The sequence below is a fragment of the Kogia breviceps genome, chromosome 5 (assembly GCF_026419965.1).
Source record: "Kogia breviceps isolate mKogBre1 chromosome 5, mKogBre1 haplotype 1, whole genome shotgun sequence".
Lineage (NCBI taxonomy): Eukaryota > Metazoa > Chordata > Mammalia > Artiodactyla > Physeteridae > Kogia > Kogia breviceps.
Window position 1 is genome coordinate 147,745,325 of NC_081314.1, and position 18,090 is coordinate 147,763,414.

At 42.4% G+C, this 18,090-nt stretch overlaps 1 protein-coding gene across 4 annotated transcripts in view; it reads left to right on the top strand.

Moving 5' to 3' along the window:
- TRAPPC10 (trafficking protein particle complex subunit 10) overlaps positions 1 to 18,090 on the top strand; it is a 91,548-nt gene that overhangs the window by 19,889 nt on the left and 53,569 nt on the right. For all 4 annotated transcript variants that reach the window (XM_059064774.2, XM_059064776.2, XM_067035216.1 and 1 more), the window contains exons 2-3: positions 9,370 to 9,451; positions 13,113 to 13,248. In XM_059064774.2, the coding sequence (XP_058920757.1) occupies positions 9,370 to 9,451; positions 13,113 to 13,248 (218 nt within the window). The remainder of the gene's footprint in view (positions 1 to 9,369; positions 9,452 to 13,112; positions 13,249 to 18,090) is intronic.

Consider the following 18,090-nt stretch of genomic DNA (forward strand, 5'->3'; position numbering starts at 1 on the left):
GTCTTTTCCCACCCCGGAGTCTGCGTATCCACATTTTCTCTTATAAGGATGCCAGTCAGATTGGATCAGGGCCCATTCTAAAGCCCTCATTCTAACTTAATCATCTTTTCAAGACCTTCTCTGCAAATACGGGCACATTCAGAGGTACCGGTGGTTAGGATTTCAACATATGAATTTTGCAGGGACACAGTTTGGCTCCTAACAGGCACTGAGATCAAATGGTCACTTAAGTCCCCGGTTATTGTCAGATGACGTCTTTGCCCTTGGCAGATGTGCTAATTGACCTATAATCTTTTAAAATTAAATTTAGGACACAGATTAAAGATTTATTTTATGATTGAATATAAGAAAAATTGTTACTTTATAGTCTCCACTTAGACAAGTTTTATATCGTATAACAGGATTTCCTGTGGGGGACACTTGGGAGGGGGTGTGTAAGAGGCACTTCATTTGTTTACTCTGTACATAGGTTTTTCTTTTCTTTCCTTTTTTCCCTTAACATCTTTATTGGAGTATAATTGCTTTGCAATGGTGTGTTAGTTTCTGCTGTATAACAAAGTGAATCAGCTATATGTATACATATATCCCCATATCCCCTCCCTCTTGCGTCTCCCTCCCACCCCTCTAGGTGGTCACAGAGCACCGAGCTGAGCTGCTTCTCACTAGCTTTCTGTTTTACATTTGATAGTGTATATATGTCAGTGCTACTGTCTCACTTTGTCCCAGCTTACCCTTCCCCCTCCCCGTGTCCTCAAGTCCATTCTCTACGTCTGCATCTTTATTCCTGTCCTGCCCCTAGGTTCATTAGGACCTTTTTTTTTTTTTTGATTCCATATATATGTGTTAGCATATGGTATTTGTCTTTCTCTTTCTGACTTACTTCACTCTGTATGACAGACTCTAGGTCCATCCACCTCACTAAAAATAACTCAATTTCGTTTCCTCTTATGGCAGAGTAATATTCCGTTGTATGTATGTGCCACATCTTCTTTATTCATTCATCTGTTGATGGACACATAGGTTGCTTCCATGTCCTGGCTATTGTAAATAGAACTGCAGTGAACATTGTGGTACATGACTCCTTTTGAATTATGGTTTTCTCAGGGTATATGCCCAGTAGTGGGATTGCTGGGTCATATGGTAGTTCTATTTTTAGTTTTTTAAGGAGCTTCCGTACTGTTCTCCATAGTGGCTGTATCAATTTACATTCCCACCAACAGTGCAAGAGAGTTCCCTTTTCTCCACACCCTCTCCATCATTTATTGTTTGTAGATTTTTTTTTTTTTTTTTTTTTTTTTTTTTTTTTTTTTGCGGTATGCGGGCCTCTCACTGCTGTGGCCTCTCCCGTTGCGGAGCACAGGCTCCGGACGCGCAGGCCCAGCGGCCATGGCTCACGGGCCCAGCCGCTCCGCGGCATGTGGGATCCTCCCGGACCAGGGCACGAACCCGTGACCCCTGCATCGGCAGGTGGACTCCCAACCACTGCGCCACCAGGGAAGCCCTGTTTGTAGATTTTTTGACGATGGCCGTTCTGACCGGTGTGAGATGATATCTCATTGTAGTTTTGATTTGCATTTCTCTAGTGATTAGTGATGCTGAGCATCCTTTCATGTGTTTGTTGGCAATCTGTATATCTTCTTTGGAGAAATGTCTGTTTAGGTCTCTTCTGCCCATTTTTGGATAGGGTTGTTTGTTTTTTTTTTTTTTGCAGTATGTGGGCCTCTCACTGCTGTGGCCTCTCCCGCTGCGGAGCACAGGCCCCGGACGCGCAGGCCCAGCGGCCATGGCTCACGGGCCCAGCCGCTCCGCGGCACGCGGGATCCCCCCGGACCACGGCACGAACCCATGTCCCCTGCATCGGCAGGCGGACTCCCAACCACTGCGCCACCAGGGAAGCCCAGGGTTGTTTGTTTTTTAGATGGTGAGCTGCAGGAGCTGCTTGTATATTTTGGAGATTAATCCTTTGTCAGTTGCTTCTTTTGCAAATATTTTCTCCCATTCTGAGGGTTGTCTTTTCATCTCGTTTATGGTTTCCTTTGCTGTGCAAAAGCTTTTAAGTTTCATTAGGTCCCATTTGTTTATTTTTGTTTTGATTTCCATTTCTCTAGGAGATGGGTCAAAAAGGATCTTGCTGTGATTTATGGCATAGAGTGTTCTGCCTATGTTTTCCTCTAAGAATTTGATAGTGTCTGGGCTTACATTTAGGTCTTTAATCCATTTTGAGTTTATTTTTGTGTATGGTGTTAGGGAGTGTTCTAATTTCATTTCTTTACATGTAGCTGTCCAGTTTTCCTGGCACGACTTATTGAAGAGGCTGTCTTTTCTCTATTGTATATTCTTGCCTCCTTTATCAAAAATAAGGTGATCATATGTGTGTGGGTTTCTCTCTGGGCTTTCTATCCTGTTCCATTGATCTATATTCCTGTTTTTGTGCCAGTACCATGCTGTCTTGATTACTGTAGCCTTGTAGTATAGTCTGAAGTCCGGGAGCCTGATTCCTCCAACTCTGTTTTTCGTTCTCAAGATTGCTTTGGCTGTTCGAGGTCTTTTGTGTTTCCATACAGATTGTGAAATTTTTTGTTCTAGTTCTGTGGAAAATGCCATTGGTAGTTTGATGGAGATTGCACTGAATCTGTAGATTGCTTTGGGTAGTATAGTCATTTTCACAATGTTGATTCTTCCAATCCAGAAACATGGTATATCTCTCCATCTGTTTGTATTATCTTTGATTTCTTTCATCAGTGTCTTATAGTTTTCTGCATACAGGTCTTTTGTCCCCTTAGGTAGGTTTATTTCTAGGTATTTTATTCTTTTTGTTGCATTGGTAAATGGGAGTGTTTCCTTAATTACTCTTTCAGATTTTTCATCATTAGTGTATAGGAATGCAAGAGATTTCTGTGCATTAATGTTGTATCCTGCTACTTTACCAAATTCATTGATTAGTTCTAGTAGTTTTCTGGTAGCATCTCTAGGATTCTCTGTGTATAGTATCACATCATCTGCAAACAGTGACAGCTTTACTTTTTCTTTTCCGATTTGGATTCCCTTTATTTCTTTTTCTTCTCTGATTGCTGTGGCTAAAACTTCCAAAACTATGTTTAATGATAGTGGTGAGAGTGAACAACCTTGTCTTCTTCCTAATCTTAGTGGAAATGGTTTCAGTTTTTCACCATTGAGAACGATGTTGGCTGTGGGTTTGTCATATATGGCCTTTATTATGTTGAGGTAAGTTCCCTCTATGCCTACTTGCTGGAGCGTTTTTATCATAAATGGGTGTTGAATTTTGTAAAAAGCTTTTTCTGCATCTATTGAGATTTTCATATGATTTTTTATCCTTCAGTTTGTTAATATGGTGTATTACATGGATTGGTTTGTGTATATTGAAGAATCCTTGCATTCCTGGGATAAACCCCACTTGATCATGGTGTATGATCCTTTTAATGTGCTGTTGGATTCTGTTTGCTAGTATTTTGTTGAGGATTTTTGCATCTCTGTTCATCAGAGATATCTTTTTTTGTGACATCTTTGTCTGCTTTTGGTATCAGGGTGATGGTGGCCTCATAGAATGAGCTTAGGAGTGTTCCTCCCTGTGCTGTATTTTGGAAGAGTTTGAGAAGGATAGGTGTTAGCTCTTTTGTAAATGTTTGATAGAATTCACCTGTGAAGCCATCTGGTCCTGGGCTTTTGTTTCTTGGACGATTTTAAATCACAGATTCAATTTCAGTGCTTGTGATTGGTCTGTTTATATTTTCTATTTCTTCCTGGTTCAGTCTCGGAAGGTTGTGCTTTTCTAAGAATTTGTCCATTTCTCCCAGGTTATCCATTTTATTGGCATATAGTTGCTTATAGTAATCTCTCATGATCCTTTGTGTTTCTGCAGTGTCAGTTGTTACTTCCTTTTCATTTCTAATTCTGTTGATTTGAGTCTTCTCCAGTTTTTTTCTCGATGCGTCTGGCTAATGGTTTATCAATTTTGTTTATCTTCTTAAAGAACCATCTTTTAGTTTTATTGATCTTTGCTATCATTTCCTTTATTTCTTTTTATTTCTGATCTGATCTTTATGATTTCTTTCCTTCTGCTAACTTTGGGGTTTTTTTGTGTGTGTTCTTTCTCTGATTGCTTTAGGTATAAGGTTAGGTTGCTTATTTGAGATTTTTCTTGTTTCTTGAGGTAGGATTGTATTGCTATAAACTTCCCTCTTAGAACTGCTTTTGCTGCATCCCATAGGTTTTGGGTCATCGTGTTCTTTTATTGTCATTTGCTTCTAGGTATTTTTTTTTTTTTATTTCTTCAGTGATCTCTTGGTTATTTAGTAACGTATCGTTTAGCCTCCATGTGTTTGTATTTTTTACAGTTTTTTTTTTTTTCTGTAATTGGTATCTAGTCTCATAGTGTTGTGGTCGGAAAAGATACTTGATACGATAGCAATTTTCTTAAATTTACCAGGGCTTGATATGTGACCCAAGATACGATCTATCCTGGAGAATGTTCCATGAGCACTTGAGAAGAAAGTGTATTCTGTTGTTTTTGGATGAAATGTCCTATAAATATCAATTAAATCCATCTTGTTTAATGTGTCATTTAAAGTTTGTGTTTCCTTATTTATATTCATTTTGCATGATCTGTCCATTGGTGAAAGTGGGGTGTTAAAGTTCCCTGCTATTATTATGTTACTATTGATTTCCCCTTTTATGGCTGTTAGCATTTGCCTTATGTATTGAGGTGCTCTTGTGTTGGGTGCATAAATATTTCAAATTGTTATATCTTCTTCTTGGATTGATCCCTTGATCATTATGTAGTGTCCTTCTTTGTCTCTTGTAATAGTCTTTATTTGAAAGTCTATTTTGTCTGATATGAGAATTGCTACTCCAGCTTTCTTTTGATTTCCATTTGCATAGAATATGTTTTTCCATCTCCTCACTTTCAGTCTGTAGGTGTCCCTAGGTCTGAAGTGGGTCTCTTGTAGACAACATTATATACGGGTCTTGTTTTTGTATCCATTCAGCCAGTCTATGTCTTTTGTTGGAGCATTTAATCCATTTACATTTAAGGTAATTATCGATATGTATGTTTCTTTTACCATTTTCTTAGTTGTTTTGGGTTTGTTTTTGTGGGTATTTTCCTTCTCTTGTGTTTCCTGCGTAGAGAAGTTCCTTTAGCATTTGTTGTAAAGCTGGTTTGGTGGTGCTGAATTCCCTTATCTTTTGCTTGTCTCTAAAGGTTTTAATTTCTACATTGAATCTGAATGAGATCCTTGCTGGGTAGAGTAATCTTGGTTGCAGGTTTTTCCCTTTTATCACTTTAGTTAAATATGTCTTGCCACTCCCTTTTGGCTTGCAGAGTTTCTGCTGAAAGATCAGCTGTTAACCTTATAGGGATTCCCTTGTATGTTATTTGTTGCTTTTCCCTTGCTGCTTTTAATATTTTTTCTTTGTATTTAATTTTTGATAGTTTGATTAATATGTGTGTCTTGGTGTGTTTCTTTTTGGGTTTATCCTGTATGGTACTCTCTATGCTTCCTGGACTTGATTGACTATTTCCTTTCCCATGTTAGGGAAATTTTCAACTATAATCTCTTCAAATATTTTCTCAGACCCTTTCTTTTTCTCTTCTTCTTCTGGGACCCCTATAATTTGAATGTTGGTGAGTTTAATGTTGTCCCAGAGATCTCTGAGACTGTCCTCAGTTCCTTTCATTCTTTTTTCTTTATTCTGCTCCCTGGCAGTTATTTCCACCATTTTATCTTCCAGCTTACTTATCCATTCTTCCACCTCAGTTATTCTGTTATTGATTCCTTCTAGAGTATTTTTAATTTCAGTAATTGTGTTGTTCATTACTGTTTGTTTGCTCTAGTTCTTCTAGGTCCTTGTTAAATGTTTCTTGTATTTTCTTCACTCTGTTTCCGAAATTTTGGATCATCTTTACTATCATTACTCTGAATTCATTGTTTAGGTAGGTTGCCTGTTTCGTCTTCATTTATTTGGTCTTGTAGGTTTTTTATCTTGCTCCTTCATCTGTAACATTTTTTTGTCTTTTATTTTTTTGATGGGTGGTGCTGTATTCCTGTCTTACTGGTTGTTTGGACTGAGATGTCAAGCACTGGAGTTTGTAGGCAGTTGGATAGAGCTGGGTCTTGGTGCTGAGATGAGGACCTCCAGGAGGCCTCACTCCAATTAATATTCCCTGGGGTCTGAGGTTCTCTGTTAGTCCAGTGGTTTGGACTTGGAGCTCCCACCACAGGAGCTCAGGCCTGATCTCTGGCCTGGGAACCAAGATCTCACAAGCTTTGTGGCATGGTAAAAAAAAGGAAGAAAGAAAGAAAAGGTGCAGTACAATATCAAAGAATAAAAAAATAAAATTGGAAAGATAAAAGGTATGTTAGGAAAAATAAAACTATAATTGAAACAACTGCAACAAGGTAAAATAAAACCACAACAGAAAAAAGAAAAAAGAAAGAAAGAAAGAAAAGGGGGTGGGGAAACAGGCCAAAAGGAAAGATCACTAACAAAGTATGAAGAATAAAATAGAATTAGAAAAATAAAAGATGTATTAGGAAAAATAAAATTCTAAAAGAATCAACAACAGTGTATCAACAAGGTGAAACAGAACCCCAATCTAAAAGAGGAAGAAACAACAACAACAAAAAGAAGCCTTGGTTATGAGGGCGGAGTTCAGGTGGGAGTGGAACTTAGGCAGGGGCGGGGTTTAGGGTGGGGCGGGACCTAGGCGGGTGTGAGGGGCCTCTGCTTAGGGCTGGAGGGGAGAGGCAGCTCGTGGAAGGGAGGGCCTCTGGAGTGTGGAGCTCTGGAGTCAGGAGGTGGGGCCCTGAGTGGGTGTGCATGGGTGGGGCTTGGTCCCAGTGCCTTGGAGGGGGTCTCAGAGGGGGTCTCCGAGTGTAGGGGCAGGGCTTGGGCTTTGCGCAGCAGGAGGGAGGCTGGGAGGGCAGAGGATTAGGCCAGGGAGCCCAACAGGCTACCTGGTGCCTAAGTGGACAGGGGAAGTGCTGGCCCTGTTCCCTTCCGTTCCTTCACACCCCTCCCCACCATCTCCCCCAGGCTCTCCCCTGTTGCTGCTGGGCCCCTAACTGTGCGTGGGTGGGTCCCGCTGGGTGTAGGAACTCCTCCCCTCCCCCAGCCGCCTCTCAGGGGTGCTGGTCCTGGAGGTGCGGCCTTTACTTTTGCTCCCCTTCCCTCCCTCCCACTCCCTTGGGACCCTCGTGGCTGGAGGAGGCCTCGGTGGGCACAGGATCAGGCCCAGGATCTCAGCAGGCTCCTGGGCAGGGGAGACCCGGCCACGCTCCCTTTTGATCCTCTGCCCTCCCAGTGGCCCCCCAATTTCCCCCTTCAGGTGTGGGATCCCTTCCCCTCCCCCAGCCGCCCCTCAGGGGCGCCAGTCCCCTCCCGCCTCCACCACTTCTCCTCCCTCTTCACTCACCCCATGTCCCACGTCCTACCCAGTTGTTGGGAGTTCCTCCTGTCCCCTTAGGTGTCTGTGGTCCCCCACTGGTGCCTGGTAGGTGCCCTAGTTGTGCAGAGACACGGATTCCACGTCCTCCTAGTACGCCATCTTGACTCCACCCCCTGTACCTTTATGTGAGACTTTATTGCAAGGACCATATATACGTGTGTATATATATATATATAAAACCAAGTGAGAGAGGAGAAAGCTTCTTTGTGTTTGCCCTAATTTCTATTTAGCAAAGTGTAGTGATTTTAATATGTTAATCTTAGAACCTTTAAAAGAGACAGAAGGAGTTGGCGCTCAAAGATAAGAAATCTGAAGCTAACTGAAGGTTTTCTTACTTTGATTTCTAAGACAACTACCAAGTGAATGAACATGATGAAAAATGATGAGTTAAAACATAAAAGTTGTTTTTATGTCAACAATAAATTATTAATAGTAACCTTATTAAGCATTAACTTTGTGTCAGGCCTTGTTCAGGGTTATTTGTGCTGACTCACTCCGTCTCACCACAGCCCTGTTGGGAGCTATTCTTATTTTCCCATTTCACAGATGGTCCCTGAGGCACAGCAAGGCTGGGTGGTCTCCCCGTGCTTACTCAGCTAGTCGGTGGTGGAGCTTAGGTGGGAATCAGGCCCTCAGCCTTTCAGCATCTGTGTCCAGCCACTGTGCCCCATTGCCTCTCGGATAAGCAGGGCAGCTGCCCAGAAACACCGTTCCTCTCAGCAGTCACTTGACAGTGTTATGTGGTTTGGGGAAGGTTTTTTTTTTTGCGGTACGCGGGCCTCTCACTGTTGTGGCCTCTCCCGTCGCGGAGCACAGGCTCTGGACGCGCAGGCTCAGCGGCCATGGCTCACGGGTCTAGCTGCTCCGCGGCACGTGGGATCCTCCCGGACCAGGGCACGAACCCGCGTCCCCTGCATCGGCAGGCGGACTCTCAACCACTACGCCACCAGGGAAGCCCTGGGGAAGGTTTTGTTTTGGTTTTTTGGGAGGCTCATCATAGCAAAATAAGCAAATGTGTTAATGGCCCACATCGATTCCCAATGATTTCTTTAAGATCAATAAAAAAGCAAATGGAAAATGGTTTTGCTTAAAGTTACAGGATCCTCTCAGTATAAGAATTAGAGTCATCGACTTAAAGGTTCTTTTTAAGCCTAAGTACAATATGGCTATGCTATCATTTTTGTGAGAGCTAAGTGGATTTTTCAGTTCCATCAAAGCTAGGATGAAAGAGCTGAATTAACAGCTTAGCATGCGAAGTCAGACACTCCTGGGTTCCTCACTGGTCTCCGCAGCCAGCCAGCTTTGTGCTCCCCCTCCTCAGCTGTGAGGTCGGGTCTGCCTCCAGGACTTCCCTGTGGACTGGAGGAGAGCAGGCGTGTCCGGTGTCCTGGGTGTCATGGACACAGAGAGCGTATTGTACGTCTCGCCTCCTAGTGGCATTTGGATGCATATCGAGCTTATTTTGGTGAAGAAACTCATGTTCACTTGTCCGGATTTCCTATTCTGCCTGGAGTTTCATGGCTGTTTTGTCTAAGTTGAAGAGAGCAGCAGCTGTATGAGCTGACGCAGGGGTGAGGCTGGGTGGAGCTGGGCCAGCTTCACCTCTCCTTAGCTTTTAGACCCCAGGCAGGTGACTCCCCTTTCCTGATCCTCCTCCTCCTCCTTCTCCTCCTCCTCGTGGGGAGAATCATAGCCACCTCAGAGAGGCCAGGCGAGGGTTAGTTAGATCACGTGTCAAGTGCTGGCTTTTCTTGAGACCACTTATTTAAAGATATGAAAAAATCTTGTTTTGTGATGTCATTCTGCTAAATTATTAAGTTGCTTAAAAATACCACTTAATAAATTTTAGAGTCCATTTTTCCTATATTTACCTAAAAATGCCATTTTTATTCCTGTTGTAGGTGCTGGAGATCAGAATTTATTTACCTCTATTTATCCGACGCTCTCCCAGCAGCTTCCAAGAGAACCGATGGAATGGAGAAGGTACGGCGCCTCTGGGTTTCCCTGCATCTCCCTCCTCATTTTGTAGGCATTTGTGTGAGCAAGTGAAGTAGTAAGAGTTAAAGGCTAAGTTCTCAGGAAACTGAGTGGAGCCACGTAATCGTGGGCCTTCTTCTCTAAGGAATGTGTTGATTTTCTTGATAAGACATAGGACGGTAGAAATGGGACACTTCTTCTGAGCTGAAGACCCACTTTTATAGGAATGGCTTCTGATTCCTCATGGCATTTTGGAAAGGAGACACACACTCTGATTCCACATTAGAGCAGGTGACTCTGTCTGCTGTCTTATGAGGCTTTCTCTCTGCCCTGAGCTCCTGGCTCTTGTCTTAAGGATGAGAAAGTGTATAGAAAGATGTTACTTAAAAATTATGAAGGAGGGGCTTCCTTGATGGCACAGTGGTTAAGAATCTGCCTGCCAATGTAGAGGACACGGGCTCGAGCCCCGGCCTGGGAAGATCCCACATGCCACGGAGCAGCTAAGCCCGTGCACCACAACTACCGAGCCTGTGCTCAAAGCTCGCGTGCCACAACTACTGAGCCTGCGTGCCACAACCACTGAGCCTGCATGCCACAACTACTGAAGTCCGCAACCTAGAGCCCATGCTCCGCAACAAGAGAAGCCACCGCAGTGGGAAGCCTGCACACTGCAGCAAAGAGTAGTCCCCGCTCGCCGCAACTAGAGAAAGCCCGCGCGCAGCAACAAAGACCCAACACAGCCAAAAATAAAAATTAAAAGTAACTAAATTTATAAAAAAAAATTTAGGAGGGAAACCAGATCAATCCTCCTGTTTGCCCTGTTGTTTGTAATTGTTCCTCTAATGACTTGTTCTGAGGAAATAATTGACTTTGAATTATCTCACTGGAAGACTAATTTCTGGTCAGATTAGATATTGTTTGTAGAAAATGTTTGGATTGGGACTTGCTGATACCGGTAATGTGATGTGAACCACCAAGGTGTATGAAGAATTTCCTGTTGTTACGCATGTTCATGTAATTCTGATTCTTGCCACGTTATTCCTTCTGGCCCCCAGTTTGTCATCTACTAACGTGAAGAGTTAACATTCTGGATGACTTATCCAGGCTCTCTCTTGAACCTAGTCTAATTTTTGTGCCCGATTATAGTGTTACAAGGAATGTATTTAATTACCTACATGTAATATGCAGAGTGTACAGAATGTGGGAGAATTCTCTTACAGAAAAAATTATTCAACATCTCAAGAGGCCCAGTGCTGTGAATGAGAGAAAATAGTCCAGCAAACGGAAGAGTTTAATACCTGAAGAAATGGTGTAATCTGTAAAGGGTTTCCAGTAGTTTGTGTTATTTAAACATTCAGAAAGATAGAAGAAACAGGAAAGGGTGTTGTGAGGAAAAAAATGAAATAGAGACACTGCATAGATTTAACACGTATTTTCATCTCTTCACCTTCTTGAAAACTAAATGAGAAAAGAGAACGAGAAATGTTCAAGGACAGAGGAGGGCAGAAGTGGCGGCAGCAGACACGTGGACGCCTCTTTGGGAGAAGGATGGACAGAGGGATAGGGCGGAAAGAAAGCTGAGCCCGTGTGTCTGCAGAGGTGGCTCCCTGAGAAGCAGGCGAGCCCCTGACAGGTGACAGGGCCTGGGGCCCAGGACCTTGGTAGGCGAGGGGGAGAAAGAGGTGACAGAAGGCCTGGGCGGGGTTCCCTCTGCCGTGTGTGTGTGTGTGTGTGTGTGTGTGTGTGTAAAGCTCTGTAGTACTACTTGACATGTTAAAGTGTATGTATATTACTTTGATGAAACTTTAAATTAATTGATTAGATCTTGGGGGGTGGAATTGAAGCAAAAACTTTACTTGATGCAGAGAACTGCTGTGTAGCTGAAAAGCGAAGTAGCGAGTTGGGAGATTGCGCTTGGAAACTCTGGAGTTGAATGCTGAGAGCTGGAGTCTCTGGAGGCGTGAAAGGAAAGCTGAGCAGTGAAGGCCAAGTCCAGAAGTTCCAATGTCCCTGTAGAAGATGTTTCAGAAGGAGAGTATAGAGAGGGTGGAGGACAGGTGATACTTGAAGCACTGGCGTCAAGATTTTCCCAGCAGTGAATTCGCAGATTGCAGGGGCTGCTGAATGTCAAGCAGAATGAAAACAAAACAGAGCAAACAAAAAGCCACGCCAAGCAACAGGGAGAATAGAAAAGCCGAATTTGCAGTCTCTAACAGCATTTAAAACGTAGCATAAAATATAGAATTTAAGAAGAGTTTTGAGGGCAAGTACCTACCTCTGAATCTGGAGTTCTGTATTATTCATACTCATACAAGCGAGAAGACTGCCTCAGCCTCCCCCAGGCCTTGGGAGAGACAGGATGCCAGCTGGGCCCAGGATGGCCGGGGGCCCTGATCTGCCACTCTGGCCGCACGGCACCACACGTGTTCTCTCCAGAGTGCTGTTCACATCTTATATTTGCTGCTTGCCACCGGATGGAGATCGTTGGGAAACATTTTCAGACATGTATGATCAGAAACTGTACTGCTCTCTGTGAAATAATTAAGGAATGTATCTCAAGAAAAAGGAAAATGAACCATGAATTCACAGGATACAGGAAGCAGCTGCCAGCAAGCAAGTCATAAATACTGTGCTATATTATGGTGTCAGTGCTTTTAAGAATTAAAAAATCTAAAATTTCAGATTGTGGAGGAAAGCAGAGAGAAGACAGTGTACTATCTTTGTCTCGTTCAGGGAGAGGTAGACATTTACTGTAGTCTTTGAGAGGGAAATTTACGTTTATGCATATTAAAAATTAAAATGTAACCAACAGCAGAAAAGAAATAGATGGTTAAACTTTCAACTAACAGAGAAAAAGGATGGAAAAAGAAAACTTGATTAACCTCTCAAAGGACAGAAAAAAATCGAGAGCCTGAAATAGAAAATCCACAAGTTCAAGCATAATCACATTAAATTTGGTTGGTTTCAGCTTATTAATCACCGAGACTCCTTAGATTGGATAAAAAGTACAAAATCCAGCTATAGATATTTAAAAGAGATACAACTACTAGAAGTGGAAAATAGAGGTATGGAAAAAAGATGTATTTAGCATAATTTATTTTTACAAGTAACATAAAACAGCATCCATACCCTCTGATAGCCATAGATTAGATGAGTGCATCTTGTGGGATTTCTCTATGTGTCCTTTGTTCTTGGGTTGAGAAAAAATGGAGGAGGGTGGTTACCACTATTTTATTTATGCTATGTGAACGAAACCTGTTCTTTTTCACCAGACAGTTCTCTTTTTTGGATAATACGGGTTGTCAAAAAAGTATTAGAGCAGTTTAAAGCTTTGATAGCTTCACACAGCACTTTTGACAATTGGGAAACTTTTCTTCTTTTATAGTGACTGTAGGTTAACATCCGTTTTTCCCAGAAGTCTGTGTTGCAAGCAGAGTAAAGCCGACAGATTTACGGGGAGCCCTGACATGTCCATGTGGGCTGTGTTTAATTAAGCTAAGTTACAGCATCTTTTCGGATAGCATACGTAATCGCTACAGTTCAGGCTCAGTGCCCTGTGTGTACTTCTGAACTCACGGATGTGATTAAATTGTCGTCGTCGTTTTCTCCTTTTCTTTCTGCTGAACATTCTCATTTTTCTCAGCGACTTGTTGAAAATTATTTATAGGTCCTACGGCCGAGCTCCAAAGATGATTCACCTAGAGTCTAACTTTGTTCAATTCAAAGAGGAGCTGCTGCCCAAAGAAGGAAACACAGCTCTGCTCACGTTCCCCTTTCTTCATGTTTATTGGACGGAGTGCTGTGTAAGTACGCATGTAAAGGGAAAAGTTACAAGAACATGTCTTGGAATGGGGTTAATATGCAGTGGTCTGGGTTTTGCTAAGACAGCTATACTTTTTGAAATTTACTTTTTAATTTTAATTGTTTGGTAGTCTTCTCTCTTCTCCACCCTTCAGCCAAGCGTGTGGCTTTGCCGTGGCCTATTTTCTGCCCTGGCCCAGCGCAGGGCACTTGTGGTGAGATCACCAAATACAGGCTCGCTTGTGTTTCCAGTTCTTGTGAGCCGCCTCACTGTGGCCTAGTGGGCACTAGGTGTTTCTAGTATTTACTTTCAGCTTTGTTTTCATAACACCCTGTACTCACCATCATGACAGTAACTGTACTTGCAAATCCTCGTTTGTCTTTGCCTCTGGTTTGCGGGCTCTCTGGGGGCAGGGAACTGTGTCTCCTAACTCACGATCCGTGTCTGGTGCAAGAGGCGCTCTGGGACGCCCATCGAGTGAGGGGACGCTGCAGCTGCGGGCGCTGCGGCCTTTACTTGTACTTGGCAGTTCTGTGTTCGTGAACCCATTTTTTTTTTTTTTTTTTTGCGGTACGCAGGCCTCTCACCGCCGCGGCCTCTCCCGTTGTGGAGCACAGGCTCCGGAGCAGTGAGCCGTGGCTCATGGGCCCAGCTGCTCTGCGGCATGTGGGATCTTCCCGGACCGGGGCACGAACCCGCGTCCCCTGCCTCGGCAGGCAGACTCCCAACCGCTGTGCCACCAGGGAAGCCCGTGAACCCATTCTTGACGGAATTATTCTTTCATGAACGAATAGAAAATTCTGTGGGTCATTTCTTCCTGTCTGTTTGACTCTAATACAACAAGCATTTAGCAGTATACAAAATATATAAATTGTTACATACTGTGACATTTTAACCTGAACCTGAGGACGCAGAAGTCGTTTTTGTAGTTTTAGTGAGAAAGGACTCGGAACTCACGCCTGTTCTTCCCTTCACCCAGCGCACCTTTCGCCTTTGCTGACTTTGCTTTGTAGCCTTTCCCAGTGGAGTCACGTGGGATGTGCTCCCTCCCGAGAACAAGTGTGATGGCACATGTGAGATGCTGTCCACCAGGGGAGCTCGTTGGAGACTCTGCGCCCAGGGTTTTTACTGGGCCAGGCACATACGCAGCCTCCGCCTGGCACACAGCAAAACTCCAGGGGTGGCTAGACCCCTGGGGGAATGCAGATGTTCAGCATAAGCCATGTTGTTTGCACAGTTTATGCCCAGGGAGGCACCCCTATCACACAGTGACGGGAACCCCTCCAAAATCCAGACCAGATTTAGCCGCCAGTGATGATTCTTCCTGCACCGGTCATTACCCAGACTTGCACATGGCACTTCCCCCAATTTATCAGCCAGCGCTCTACTCTAGGGAGGAGCCTGGGTGGGCTTCTGTTTTATTAGTGCTTTATAGTCAGTTATCCTTACTTATTTTGACGTTCAAGCTGTCCCACATTTGGCCAGTGAGAGCCACCCCAAGCCGGCTCCTGGGTCCTTTTGAGCCCTTTCTAACTTTCTGGCACAACAAGGTGTTTGGGTTCTTGTCCCTTTGCTACCCTTGCGCTGGAATCAGCCATTTTTTCACAGAGCCCTGGTTCCCCTGGCACCGTGGGAGGGTCCCCGCTTCTGCGCCTTTTGACTACTTGGGGCTAGGGAAGCTTGTGTCTTAGAAATCATGATTGCTACTGGTGCCTCTGATTTTAGCCTAACCCCACAGGGCTCTTCCTTGCTTTACCCTGTTCCGTGTTTATTATATCTACCCTGGCTCTGACACATGAACACATTCACTCACCTGCCCAGTCCTGCAGTGTGCATAGAATAGTTTCAGAATTGCTTCACCTGTACTGCAGCCGGAAACAAACCTGCTAGAAAGAGTTCAGAGTTTGTTTGCAGTTCGTGCTTTCCCTAGACTGACAGTCCACATTATACCTGGTCGGGTTGCTCCTCCCTCAGGGGTCATTCTCTTCAGTGTTTGCCTAGTTGCTCTGGCATGTTTATTTATCCACGTGGATTTTAGTATCAAATTACTTTTCTAAGTATTTTACTTTTTAGTTGCTATTGTCAACGGGGTTTTCTCTCCCATTATATCTTCTAGTTGGTTATTTTTTTTGTATATGAGGACATTGGTTTTTTTCATGTTAACCTTGCTGAATTCTTTTATAGTTTGAGTTAGTTTTATCATTGGTTCTCTAGTCCCCAAAGTCTAGGATTTTCCAGATATCCTATCCTGTCACCTGCAGAGAGTCTTATTTCTTCCTTTTCAATTCTTATGCCTCAAATTGCTTTTCCTGTTGTAAGACATTGTCTAGTAGCAGTGGAGACAGCGGGTATCTTTTCCTTGTTCCTGACTTCAGTGGGAATGCCTGTGGTGTCTCCCCGCAGTAGGGTGCTGGCTATGGGAATAAGGTAAATTTGAGTGAGTGTGTGAAGGAACTTCCATCCGTTCCTATTTTCTTGAGGGTTTTTATTAGGAATACACTGTTGAATCCTGTTAAAGGCTTTCTCATACCTGATGGAGATAACCATATGATTTTTCCCACTTATATCTACTAATTTGTTGAATTACATTAATGGGTTTCTTATTATTGAACCGTACTTGCATTCCTGGTATATTCCACTTGGTCAGAGTATTATTTTCTTAATGTGGTATTGGTGTCTGTTCACATTATTTAGGATTTTTTGCATCTATAAATATATTCACAAGTGGTTGGTCTATAACTTTTTTTCTGCTGTGTTTATCAGGTTTAGATATCAATGTTATACTTGATTCATAAAAATAACTTGGAAGTTTTTGTTTGTCTTCTATATCTGAAACAATTTACGTAGCACTAGTACTATCTGGTCTCTAGGGTTTGATGGAGTTCTCCTGAGAAACCATCTGGGCCTGGTACTTTCTTGTGGGATAGTTCCTTGATCACTTTCTGTATCCCTTCCAGGGAAATTGATCTGTTTCAGCCATTTGTCAATTTTGATAAACTGTATTTTTCTTAGAAATTATACATTTCAGTTTAAAAATTTCTTTTCATTGAGGTGTATGAAGTGGTCTTTTTTCAACTTTTAAAATATGCTCTGTGTCAATAGTTATTTCCCCATCATTATTTCTTATTTTGTATATTTGTGTTTTCTTCCTTTCTTCCTTGATTAAATTAGCTAGTTGTTTCTTTCCCCACCAGAGAAACAGGAGTTTTATTTATTAATCTGATCTACTATTAGCATGTTTTCTATCTCATTAATTTCTGCTTCCATTTTTATTATTTCCTTCCTTTCATTTTCTTATAGTTTACTTTGTTCTTTTCCTAGTTTTTTTAAGTTGGGAATGCATTTATTTTCATTCTTAAATTTTTAATGATATAGGTCTTTAAAGATGTGAATTTAAATATATCCCTGTGTTGTTATTATTTTTCAGAAATTCTCTGTTTTCTGTTTGTATCGCCCCTTACACTCAATAGTTTAACAGAAAGTTTTTTAATCTCCAGAAGGAAGTTTAAAAATTTTTTCACTTTAACATTTCTAATTTTATTGCATTGTGATTAGAGTGGTCTTTTTAATATTTTCTGCTATTAGGAAAATTTTTTTTCTTTGTGACCTAATAAAGTCTTTGTGGATGTTCCATGTGTGCTTGAGAATGTATTTTCTTTGTTTTTAGATTGTAATACTAAATATGTACCCATAAGAGCTTATACTGATTATGTTGTTGAGGTCATTTATATTTTGTTTTGTCCCCTTGATCTATCTTTAACTGATAGTGGTATGTTAAAGTCTTCTATTATTAGAAAGTTTCTATTTCTCCTGCATCTTCTGCAGTTTCTATTTTATATAGGTAGTTGATGCATTATTTAGTGCATGGATATTAATAACTATTATAATCTTTATGGAGTGAAATATGTCATTAAAAACATGGTTTCTGAGTAGTGTTTCAGGGTTAGGAAGGCCTTGTTTATCTGAAGATAATAACGGATTTTCTCCTATATTTTCTTTTAATATTTTTATAATTTGTGTTTTATATTTGGATCTGTATAGCTTCAAGTTATTTTTGTATATGGTAGGAGCAATGTGGGTTCAGTGTCTAATTTGTTGTCTAAATGGGGAGCAACTTGACCTAATATCATTTCATAATAGTCTACCTTTTCCCCACTTACTGAAAATGTCACCTTTATTTTATTTATTTATTTATATTTTTTGGCTGCATTGGGTCTTCATTGCTGCACGCGGGCTTTCTCTAGTTGCGGTGAGCGGGGCTATTCTTTGCGGCGGTGCGCGGGCTTCTCTTGTTGCGGAGCACGGGCTCTAGGCACGCTGGCTCAGTAGTTGTGGCACACAGGCTTAATTGCTCCACTGCATGTGAGATCTTCCCAGACCAGGGATCAAACCCGTGTCCCCTGCATTGGCAGGCAGATTCTTTTTTTTTAATTTTTTTTTTTTTTTTTTTTTGTGGTACGTGGGCCTCTCCCATTGCGCGGAGCACAGGCTCTGGACGCGCAAACTCAGTGGCCATGGCCCATGGGCCCAGCCGCTCCGCGGCATGTGGGATCCTCCCAGACCGGGGCACGAACCCGTGTCCCCTGCATCGGCAGGCGGATTCTCAACCACTGCGCCACCAGGAAAGTCCCGTCACCTTTATTTTAAAGCAGTTTCCTTTGTGCACAATATTCTGGACACATCAGTTCTATTGATCATTGTCTGTTTTATGCCTGGACCAGACTTTTAATTACATTTAGTTACATTTTTATAATACGTATTGATATCTGTTCTTTTAAAATAAATCTCTTGGCTAACATGCATTTTCTCTTTCATATGAATTTTAGAATCCGATTGTTAGGTG